The sequence below is a fragment of the Crinia signifera genome, chromosome 5 (genome assembly GCF_055691185.1).
Source record: "Crinia signifera chromosome 5, ASM5569118v1, whole genome shotgun sequence".
NCBI lineage: Eukaryota > Metazoa > Chordata > Amphibia > Anura > Myobatrachidae > Crinia > Crinia signifera.
The window spans coordinates 170651805-170664441 of NC_139221.1; the positions used below are offsets into that span (position 1 = coordinate 170651805).

The window sequence follows — 12637 nt, forward strand, 5'->3', positions numbered from 1 at the left end:
CACTGCTAAAACAGCCTAGCGGGAACACTACGTTCCGCTTGAGCCGACAATTTTCTCACCAAATGCTCTTTGAATCTCTGCAGATTTGTGTCCATCGGAAACAAAGACACATGCTTAATCCTGGGATTAAGTATGTTGACCAAAATATAGTTATCTGATTTCAACTGATTGACCACCCTTTTTCGGGCTACTGAAAGCATCTCTTACACGCCCCTATAATTTTTCAAAAAAATTATGCACCACTGTCAAATTAATTGTGTGGGCAAAACATGGGACTTGGAATTTGCCCAGATTTAATGCTCTCACAACACTAATGTGAATGTGCAAATATTCTTTTTAAAGAGCTGCAGAATATGTGTGCAATATACTAAATAACTGGTAATGAATAAAAACAAATAAATATCACATATTCCCAGTAGAGTCCAAGTGGGGTAAGCCATTGTACAATGATGTCACTTTCTTTTTCTTTTAAATAAACTTTTTATTAAGGATTGAGCGTTTTTACAATTTCTTACACATTGTCATCAAGGCATTACATTCGACAAACATTGAACGGGTAGCAGTTTTACTTGTATAAAAAGGAGGATAATCACATATTTTTCTCTAATCTCCTTGCTGTAGTATAAGAGAGGAAAATAAGACAAATTACAGAATATAAAAGGGAAGATCAATATTAGCTCGGGTGGACGCGGTCTCACTTTCTTTTTCTAATGCGGGGTACACACCAGGACGACCCGCTCACGATGCACATCGTGAGCAGGTCATCAGTGTTTCTTCCGACCCACTCACAATGACACGGGGGGCACGACCCGCTCACGGTGCACATCCGATCTGATGGCGACCCGCACCCAGGAGTATGGTTGTTTCCAGATCCTACCTGCTGCAGGTAGGATCTGAATAACGACCGACCCGCAGGACCTCGCATCGGATCGGTATCGGACCACATCAGGACAGAAAAGAGCCCAATCACCACAAAATCTACATTGGATCTAGATTGATGGGATCGGACCCTTGTCGTCCTGGTGTGTACCCAGCATAAGAGATTCTCAGTTTCTCCTCTTACTGAAACTGGTGATACCCAGCATAGCCTGCCTAGGAATGAGTTGGTGTTTGTGAGATGCTGCTGCTGTTGGGGGTGGGCCATGACAATCATGTAGTACTTAGTGTGTCCTGTTCCACTTGTTCATATGTCGGTGGTTAAGTATACAGTGGTTAGAACAGCATGTCTGAGTGAGGATCTGGGGATTTCTTGTCTAATGAAGTGGTATCCAGAGCTGGGACACAGTACGTCAGTTAACTGTGTAAATACTACTGCACTATGGCAGATATTGTACGCACATTTAACACAGCATAATTGTTATGGCCAGCATAATATGCTTTGCAACTTGTGACTGCTGTCATACTTCATCTTCCTTGTTCCATGCAAATAGTATAATTTTTAAGATAGAATGAACTTGATGGACTGATATGTTTAACAACCTCACAAACTATGTCACTATGAGTCAGTCATGTGTAACACTGTAATTAGAGTAGTGTTTATGAGGTAAAATCCCGGCCAATTGGAAAGGGGGGCAACCCTCCTGCATTTCTCTCAATCTCCTGGGAACCTCCCCCCGGCGGGGGGGGGGGGGGGGGGGTCCGCAGGTCAAATGAGGGTCCACAGGTCAAATTTCAATGCCTGAAATACAGGCATTGCCCTGCGGGGGGCGGGGCTAAAATTCCGTGATCACGCTGGACATGCCCACAATAGTACAGCCCATCTATGGCTCTGCCCCCGGACCACCCCCTTTCCCCTCCCGGTGATGGCCCCACCTCCCTGCTACAGTGAGCTGGCTGTCTTCTCCCGGAGAGGGTAGCAAAAAAGTCGACAGTGTGTATATATTAATGACCAGGGCAGTGGAGAAGATGCTTAGAAAGCTGTGTGTCCTAACTGTCAATCATCCAGTGTGAGGTGGTGTGATTGCCAGTGGGCGGGGCTTGAGCCTGGTGGCAGTTTTTCTAAGGAAGCAGACCTCTGGGCTGCCTGAGGGATCACTGGCAGTAGAGCTATGCTGTAAATGTAGTGGCAGCCAAGAGCTGGAGAAGAGATGCCAGTAAAGGGCAGTGAGGAGGTAAGGAAAGTGTCAGAAGAAGGCAGAGACTAAAAAGCCTGTCGGATAGGGATGCCAATCCCGGGGCATTTTTTTCAATTCGGAATTCGGGATTGAAAAATGCCCAATCCCGGGATTGGCTTCCCTAAAGCAAAAACCCACCCCGGCCGCCCGCATATTTACTTACAGGTGCAGTGCAGCTGGGCGGATGCAGCCTGGGCGTGTAGGTGGGATGATGCAGCCTGGGCGGGTGAACGTCGGGCGATGGTCTGAGAAGAGGCGAATCTTGCAGGCAGCCTCGGTGGGTGGGCGTCGCGAGGCGGCTGTTGTGACTTGTGTGGCCTGCGCAGCGTGACCTCTGATGTCGTCACGCTGCGCAGAGCCGCACTGCCCGGGCAGCGTCTGAGCACCAGCTTCAGCACTAGTAGTAGGAAGTGATTCCTGATCTTTCAATTGTTTGTACTTCATTTCTATAAACAGGATGCAGTCAAAATCCCGAATGGGTCATAATACCGACAAGGACAAAATCCTGACATTTAAAATCCTGACAAGGACAAAATCCTGACATTTAAAATACAGACAAGGACAAAATACCGACATTTAAAATCCCGACAAGGTAAAAATACCGACATATAGAATATATAGGTGAAACAGTCAACATGACTTTGTGTCCACAGGTCGCGAGGTCGACATGGTTTCTTTCACTGTTTTTTTGACCCGAAATGTGCCGACAGGTGGTATTTCATGCCCTACCATCAACTAGGGCGTGGTGGAAGAACAAAATAGTGTGCCGAGCACAGCGAGGCACCGTGCCCAAAGCATTGCGAGCGAAGCAAGCGATGCGAGGGGCTGCGGTTCACTTCCAACTGTGTCCATGTCGACCATGTCGACATTCTGGTCAAAAACACTGAAAAAACACATGTCGACCTCGCGACCTGTCGACACAAATTCATGTTGACTGTTTCACCTATACATTCTATATGTCGCTATTTTGACCTTGTTGGGATTTTAAATGTCAGGTTTTTGACCTTGTCAGGATTTTGTCCTTGTCGGTATTATGACCCATTCGGGATTTTGACCCTGTCGGGATTTTGACCATCGGGATTTCATACCGAATCCCTATGAACACACTTGACTGTTTTGGCAGACTTAGCAGAACCCCATAACTAATGTGGCGGAAATACTGTAGCAGCACCTCTTGATACGGCAAAAAGGTCTTCCCTGGACTGATACAGACAGCAGACATAGCACTTCTTTTTTGTGGGGGCCCAAATGAACCAATCAATTCAGCCACAATTGTGGAAGACCCTGTCTGAAATTATCTAAAGCTGACATCCTGTCTGCCACAGCAGTGCCAAGTGTTTGGGCCGCCCACTTGTGTTGCTTAGCTAACTCATTCAACTACAGTACATTGGTGCAACCTTTTATCCTAAAAACAATATTGGGAGTTGTGAGGTGTTCAGAATGACATTGAGGTTAATAATACTGTAGGAACAAAATAAAAATACTGTATGTGATTTTGCTGTTTTTATGTTGTTTTTTTACAATACAAACTCAAAACCAAAACACGAAAGTAGATCCAGATCCAAAACACAAAACCCGAATAGTATGCTGTGCACATTTCTAATTTAAAGGTTTTTGTTTTGTTTAAATTTGTAATATAGGTTTACCATGCTACCTTCTCTTCAGAGTGAGATTTTTTATACCAGACCCGAACACATTGCAACAGGATCAAACAAGGTAATTCATTTTCATTATTATTATTATATTATTATTATTATTAGTATTATTATTATTATTTGATTTCTATGAGTTTGCTTTGCTATTGTTATTATTATTTTTTCTTCATTGCTATTACTGTTATTATTTGTATTACAGGTATTAAGATTCTTTAGCTGACCCTATTTTCAAGTGGGTAACAATTGGTGCTTTGCATGTTTTTTGAATGTTTACAACTTATGCTTTAGAACAGAATTTACTATCAGGGGTGTCAGAGCAAATGAGAAAAATGAAATGTTATGGTAAGGCAAAGAACATGCAACAAAATTTGGTACTTGTTTCCTATCACGGCCACAATCGCGGGCATCGTGTACCTTAAAGTTAAGGTACACGATGCCCGCGATGGACCTGATTTCCTTTGAAATCAGGTCCATTTTGCCGTCAAAGGCAAAATCGCGGGCATCGCGTCGGTCGCGTCCATTAACATTGCCCCAGACGCGACCGACGCGATGCCCGCGATTTCCCCATAGGCTTCAATGTTAAAATAATTTTTAACATTGAAATCGGGAGCATCGCGTCGGTCTTGTGCCATTATAATGTCACAAGATGAGATGGACTTGATTAAGTCCATCTCACATAGGAAACAATGTGAAATGGGCCAATATGACCCATTTCACATTGTATATGGCCCTGTCGTCACCCCACGATTGACGCAAACCCGAAGCGTGGCGAGCGGCGGCGGTGCGCGTCCTCCGACCTTTTCATTCCCCTACTATCCACGTCGGCGTGGAGTTGAGAATATAAAGTGTGGCGAGCGCAGCGAGCCACCGAGCCCAAAGCGTGGCGAGCGGACGCGTATACCTGTGAAGTTATACGCGGGGCTCGCTGCGCTCGCCATGCTTCGGGCTCGGTGGCTCGCTGCGCTCGCCACACTTTATATTCTCAACTCCACACCGACGTGGATAGTAGGGGTATGAAAAGGTCGGAGGACGCGCACCGCCGCCACGCTTTGGGTTTGCGTCAATCGTAGGGTGGCACTGAGGGGGTCAAATTGGGGGTCTGGGTAATATTTTACATTGAAGGCAATGTAAAATAGGGTCCCAGGGACCCTATTCACATTTGATTCAATGTAAAAATCGCGTCGGTCGCATCGCATGAGATTTGGTCGCATGCAATGCGACTGACGCAATTTTTTCCGACACGACCACCCCGATGCTAATCGGTGTGGCCGTGCTAGGAAACAAGTACCCAAAATTCTCATGGTCTAGCTACCACCCCATCATGCCATATGTTGTGGCTTAGCGACAAGCAGCACATTTACGCTATGGAAAAAATCTTGTGACACCTCAGCTTCAAGCCAGCAGCACATTTATGCTTTTATCATCTTTATTTTAACCAGCAACACATTTAATGTATTTTTAACACCTTGTGACACATTTATGCAGGGCTGTGTACCCGGGCGGATGACACCAGTAGAGGTGAGCAGGGCAAGAGCTCACCTGAAAATTCAGTAGCTTCCCCAGAGTAGGGGGAGTAGTGTGGCAGAGACAGCATATCTTCACATGAGAATAATGTGGAGGATCCAGACCAGGTTTTGAAGCAGTAGCAGAAGCAAGGTTGCATAATAAGCAACACCTGTGACCTCCTGATATAAGTGTTTCCAGGGCTAAGGGTAAATGCTCTTCATTCATGGTGGATTAGCTGGAGCATGTGTCTTCAAACTGTGCCCCTCCAGATGTTGTGAAACTACAAATCCCAGCATGCCTTGCCACAGTTTTAACACTCCCTTATAGCAAAACTGTGGCAATGCATGCTGGGATTTGTAGTTTCACAACATCTGGAGGGCCGCAGTTTGAGGACCCATGAGCTGGAGCATTAGTGCTGTGATTACCTCGTTGCTGCTGCCTGTAACTATGCTTGCCGGTGTAATTGATCTTGTATGCTGTGACCTGCTTTACAAAATAAAGATCAAAGACTTAATTTGAATCCCTAGTTATGTAATCCTATTCACAGTGTATGTATGTATGTATGTATGTATATACACATATATATATATATATATATATATATATATATATACACCAACAATAGTGTCCTCAGCGCCCTTACTTAATAATGTCCCTCAAACATTAATGTATGAAAAAATCAATATTTTTAAAATAATAACAATACAGTTGTAATAGTTCTTTTTGTGAGAAGTTTTTTCTCTTTTTATTTTCAGTACAAATGACCAATACCCAACGCGTTTCGTCTCGTTAGAGACTTCTTCAGGGGTTCATGATCTTAAAAATAAATATACAGGGTGTGTTAGGCCCTTCTGGGTCCACAAGCATGAATACCGAGAATTGAATAAGGACCATGGTTGGGGTCCCAAAAAATGACACCTCACAAGATGATTGGTGTGATAGGAGCCTTCTTATAATATTAAAATGATGATAAGTTGCTTTATCTATTCCGATGTCATTGACATTCACAGTATATAGATATTCTTGAACCTATTAGGGCAAAATTCTTCTCTTATCCCAATGTATTATTTCCAATAGTACAGGATTCAATTCCATGTGCCTGTGGGAGATGTGTGCTCATTGGGATCCAAACTGCAAGTGAAGCCCCAAAACGTAGTCTTATCTGCACATGGATTAAATATCCTAAATTTTTCACCTCTACCAAGTATCCGAGTGCCGCTTATTGTCCTGTATGTATGTATGTATATATATATATATATATATATATATACCAGATGAAAAGCCTGATTGTCCCTATGTACCTAACTCTGTAGGAGACCGCACAGGCTCAGTGCTGCCTCCGATTAAAAACCCTCCCATGGCCGCTGCTTCTGCTATCCTCATGGGCCTGAGAAGCATGTGATGAGCTCCACCAATCAGAGCTCAGCACAAGTTTCTAAGGCTCTGACCTCCTAGTCTCATGGGACTTGGTCAACCTCAGTAATGCACGCACACTTGTGCAGTCAGTGTGCTTTGGCTCCCAATGCTCACCATTAATTATTGTCACATTGGTGAAGCTGCAGCACTACGCCACTCCTATGCACAAAACATTTAGCTATAAAAAAGATTTCTAACAAAAATACAATCCAACCTAGATAGAGGGGGACCCATGAATACTGACCCCCTGTGCCTCCCATTTAATCTGGCCCTGCTCATATATCTGCTGCCGCCATGCCAAGTCCTGTTAGATTTCACCAGCGTTGGGCGGATTTTTGCATTTCTTTTGTTGAAAATTTCTGAGCAATCTCACTAGATTGCTTATAAAATGCCCTTACATCGCTATTTATGTAGGGACCAGAGTGATAGCAATGAGACCTGCTCTATTAGCTCCTGTGATCTTTATTTGTGTGGTAATACTAGTGATCTTGATCATGTATGGGTCATAGAGTTGACTGTATTTAGTTCAACTAACATTGAGTGGACCACTGAAGGTTGACAGGGCTTAGATTAACACCTGAAATAGACATGGACACAGTCTAAGTGAACCCTCTCCGCTCACATGGTTTACTGTGCTCGCCATGCTTTGGGCACGTTGACTCGCTGCACTCGGTACACTCTTTTATTCTCCCACCAAGCTGCAGTGGATAGAAGGGTATTAAATACCGCCTGTTGGAACATGATGGCTCAAATGATCTAATGACCCTCTTGATCTTAATAAGTCAGAAATATAAATGACAGTGTATCAATCTAGAGTATTTTATTGGTCACATTGCCAATACATTAGATGAAATCTGTAAACTGTATAGGTACCAGGACACTGGTTGATGCAAGATGTGTGTGTGAAGGGTCTTCTGCACAATGGCTCTTATTCAGGTTGATTTGGTCAGGTGCGAATTTTCATGGGGACCAATGTTTTGTGTATGCGCATGCGCAGCAGCATTTCTGCGCATGTGTATACACTTGGAGCGTGCAAACTGGGTGCAAAATCTGTTCACCGAGTGCACGATCCCTGCCTTTTATAGCGAAGTTGGAGAGGGGTGTGGGTTGCTGGCCTGGGTCAGTATATGTGAACGGCCAGCATTTCATGGGTGTTCCCATGAAAATGATTGGCGTACACATGCTAATGCATTCGTGAGGCACATGTGGCGGGGCGGACAATTGCCCAATTCCCTGTAATTCGACACACATATGTACAAGTAGTATGGACCACCCTTACATTTGTGACACCATCGAAAGATGGTGAAGGGTCCCACTGGCATGCAAATGGATGTTTATGTAAAACACCCATTTGCATGCTGGGCGAATTAACCCGGTTTGCAAAGGGGGGCGGACGTACCACCATTCGCAGGGCGGCTTCTGGTGCGAATTCGAGGCCGAGCGAGTCAATCAGATTAAGGACCAATGTGCAATAGTCCAGCAACACTGAGTTTCCGCAAAGGCAGAGTGGATGTCAGTCACGTAAACTCAGGAGGTGGTGTGCAGATGGTAAAACCAGTCTGTGTTGGTGTTACAGGGTGGTGGCACAGGAGGCTGGCATCCTGTCCTCCCATGGTACACCCTTTGTCTGTAGTTACAAAAAGTGTTGCTTATTCTGTCAACCGTGCTTTCCTTCTGATCCCAGGTAATGATGTGCACACTTGTGCAACTGCCTGGATCCGCATTATCACAGCAGGCCCGTGACTTCCAGGAGGAGCTGTATCATGAGATCTCGCTCCCTCTGAGTCACATTCACCACGTGGGAAACTGGCCTTCTGGTGAATACAAGAACTCCTACCACCAGGAGCCATTACCTGCAGGTGCCTGTCCAGTGAGAGCAATCGCATATGCATGCTTTGGCCAACATCTACCCTGAGGGGTTTTGTTGTCAGTGGTTGTATATTAGCTATATACCATTTACTCAAAAACATGAAGTATTGTAGGAGACTGTGAGAGCAAGGCAATGGGAACCTGTGGAAGCAAGGCAGTGGGAGTTTTAATATGGGAGCGAGATAATGGGAGTAGGAAAAAGTGAGCGAATGAGACACTGGAGAGAAAACTTAGGGAAAAATAGCCTATTTTCTTTTTCTGTGTGTTCTCTTTAGAAGACTAGCCCATTAGGTAAATTACAGGAATATTTGGTACATGCCATGAAAAGGATGTGCCAGTGTGTACAGAGGAAAGATTAATTGACCAATGTCCTCAACAACTGAAATCTTTAGAATGAAGTAGTCGTTGACCAGTGCTTATGAACAACCACCTTCTCCAAATATATCTGCAGATTCAGTGATCTTCAGATATACTTTATCTTTATGTGTGTTCCCAGCCTATTCACAAGAGGATGTGACTAGGATGCACTTGGTGACTGTGCTGATTAGTTTGATACTGTATGTGACGCTTGTATGTATGTATGTACTGTATGTGTGCAACTGTGTCTGTATTATGATTATGTCTACTTGTCAGATCTTATTTAAGGATGCAATGCATTTGCTTAATTTCAAAGGTACTGCTTGCAATTTATACACCTGAAATTGTTGGCCACTCTTATATTTAATATTTCAATGTTTTTATTAGGATGTACCGTATTTCTAGTGAATTAAAGGTGGCTATATACTACTGCGATTTCTCACAGCAGTGTATGGCCATCCATTTCCCCTTGAACTGCCTGGGTCCTTCTGTATGTGCGTATCACATGCGATCCTTCTACATGTGATGTATCACAATCGATCCTGCTTCCCTGCTGCCAAAGGGGAGTCGAGTCAGTAGGTCCGACCTCTGACGTCATGGGACTGTGCATCGGATTGGATGGCTAATGCATCTGATTTTGCCACTTTTCACCCAATTTTTTAGCACGATCCTTGGAATCTGGTGAAAACTGGGCAAATTTGACTAATGTATGAGGGCATTTACATTATTTTGATGAATGTTTATTTTATGAAAAGCCAATTTTTATAATGGAAAAAAAAGATTTTATTTTGTTTTCCCTCTATTTGTAATGTAAAAACAAGCTATCCCATTTCTATTGCTAGGCAACTGGAAAGCCATGTAACATCTGCCATAGTGGATTCTAGTCCTTGTGGTCACCATAGTAGCCTAATCCAGCGTGGATGGATTGGCTGATGGTCCAGGATGCTTCCCTGCTCAAATAAGCAGTCACTCAGTTGGAGATTCTTTGAGACATCAGATGAGTGCTGAGGATGTAAAAGACAGGGAAGCTAAGCTTCCCTGCTGGTTCATTCTCTGGTTCATTCTCTTTATACAGTGACCTGTCCAGCAATTTTTCTTGAGGTCATTCTCAGATTATGTTGCCAATGTCAAGCATTCTGCTTCTCACCAGATAGTGTTCATTCTAGCACCCGCTATCTTTGAAAACCCACGCAGTTCCTCTTCCCTGCCTTGGGTTTCACTGTCTGCTGTAGTGCTTCTAGCACAGTGTGGACTGTATATCAGCACTGACATGCAAACTAGACCTGTGCTAGAAACACCACAGCAGACATCGACACCCCAGGTGGGGAAGTGGAACTGCGTGGGTTTTCAAAGATAGCGGGTGCTAGAATGAACATTAACCAGATATTTAGGGGTACATTTAGGAAGATTAGCGTTCTATTAAAGATATGATGTTGCCCAAAGCAACTATCAAATTCTACTTAATTATTTAGCACCTTCTAGAATATAAATATAATGAGTAGTTTCTATGGGCAACATCCCATCTAGGGTTACCACCTCATCCCTTTATTTCCAGACACACATTAATTACACAGGTTCTGTGGCTGGCTGACTTCAAGACTCCATTTCATTTAGTTTTAAATTGCCACAGAACCTGTGTAATTAATGTGTATCTGGAATTAAAGGGATGAGGTGGTAACCCTAATCCCATCTTCGATAAAAACTCCCATGTGAAGGACTTTATCTTTAAGACGACATACCCACTTGCGGGGTGCTGACGTCGGCAAGTGCATACAATGTCAGTTGCCAATGTCAGTGGGGAAGGGAGAGTTGATGGTGATGTGACTGGGAAGCAAGTTTTTATCTGAACATGTAGAACGAGGGAGGGGGTCATTACCGATGTGTGGGATATTCAGTGTACACACTACTAGATATATATATAGTAAAATACATCACTCAATAGGATCCTTCTGAGAGATTACTTTTACTACTGTATATTGCCTAGTGTGTATGAGGCTTTAGTCTGCACTTTGCTCCGTCCTCTGCCTGTTTCACTTTCTGTTGGTTTAGTTTCTTGGTTGCTTTATTTTTCCAGTCTCTTGGTCTTGGTCCGAGCTACTGCAGTCCATATTCTGTGTCAGTCAGTATCCAGGTCTCTCCCTTTCCTCAATTCAGCCCACTACTTTGCTCGCCTAGTTCCACACTGACTCCTTGTTCATGCAATAAGTCCTGGCAACATCATAGAACTTACTTCACCCAGGAAAAGCATATTTTGTAGGTGAAGCCCTTTATAGTTCTTACACAAACTGTAGACGGCGCAAATGGACACACTAGGTAATCAATTTTGTTAAAAATTCATATGTATTTATTTGAACAATTTATAATATTTAAGAAAGAGCACCGGACGGTGAGACCAAACATAATAGCAATAACATAAATATAAAAAAACACGTAAATTAATAGCACAACTACAGTTTTCTAATTCCTCGGGCTAACACCAATCACTCACTGAGTGTCTCTTAGCAGCAATCTTAAATAGCCTTTGGTGTAGGTAGAAAGAAAAGCTGTGTAGCTGTTGGCTTGGTTAAGCATACATAGGGTTAAACATTCATTTCTGCTCAGCAGGGGTTAGTGACATTTTTTTTTAGCAAACTGCTTTTAGCATGAGGAACGGTTCCAATCTGCACTTGTTAGCATCAGAGAAACATTGCATATATTATGCTTGTTCTTAACTTAACCAGAGGAATTAGATAACTGTAGTTGTGCTATTAATTTGAGTGTTTTTTATATTTATGTTATTGCTGTTTTATGTTTGGTCTCACCGGCCGGTGCTCTTTCTTAAATATTATAAATTGTTAAAATAAATACATATGGATTTTTAACAAAATTGATTACCTAGTGTGTCCATTTGCGCCGTCTACAGTTCAATAGTAGCTAGAAATATAATTTAGTTCCTCTTTTGATACAGGTAATTGCATTTATTTAAATGATCCAAACATAATACCATTTATGTATAGTTATACTTTATTTATATTTGGCTTAGTAATGGCTCCATGTCTGGAGGTAAAAAAAATAAATGTATAATATATAACTAATTGATTTACAATGCAATCTTTTTTTTTCTTTACCTAAACACAAGTTATACTATTAGTTAAGGCTAGTAATCTTTATTTAGTTGTATTGTGTTAAAATAAATAACTTTTTTGTGTTTTTCAGGCACTTATATTTCTTGCAATTAAAAAATGACATTTTAGAGGGAAGGTAAGACATGTTACTTATTGCAGTACAGTTTGAATACAGTAGTTCTTATTTTGTAATTTGTCGACCCTTTACTTGTGCATTATTTTTCATGCACATATTTCCGCTTACTCCCGCTAAGACATTGGGAGCAAAACTTCAGTTTTTCGCTATTTTTGTTAATATTATTTTTTTTATTGAGATATCCTATTCGATAGATATGTAAAAACACATTATAAGGATTAGGCTTTGCCTGCCGCAGGCTGAATGAATAGGCCCCAGTGATCATGGATAATTGGATATCATCCTGTGTTTATAAGTTACAGTATACAGATGGAACTGGCCTCTTCTATCCCCGGCGCTCACCAGATCCCTTGCGCTGGCGGCGCCGGCGATATTGACTGGGACGCGCGTGCGTCTCACGCGCACGTGCGTCCCAGAATCGCGGCAGATGGGCAGCGTCTCCCAGCCCGTCTCCGCTTCGGGGAGACGCTGCCCAGTTCG

General features: G+C 42.9%; 1 protein-coding gene across 3 annotated transcripts in view; it reads left to right on the top strand.

The window, feature by feature from the left end:
* The window catches only part of PTPN3 (protein tyrosine phosphatase non-receptor type 3), a 524536-nt gene that overhangs the window by 186873 nt on the left and 325026 nt on the right, over positions 1–12637 (top strand). For all 3 annotated transcript variants that reach the window (XM_083188292.1, XM_083188290.1, XM_083188291.1), the window contains exons 5-6: positions 3755–3830; positions 12113–12157. In XM_083188292.1, coding sequence (XP_083044418.1) covers positions 3755–3830; positions 12113–12157 — 121 coding nt within the window. The remainder of the gene's footprint in view (positions 1–3754; positions 3831–12112; positions 12158–12637) is intronic.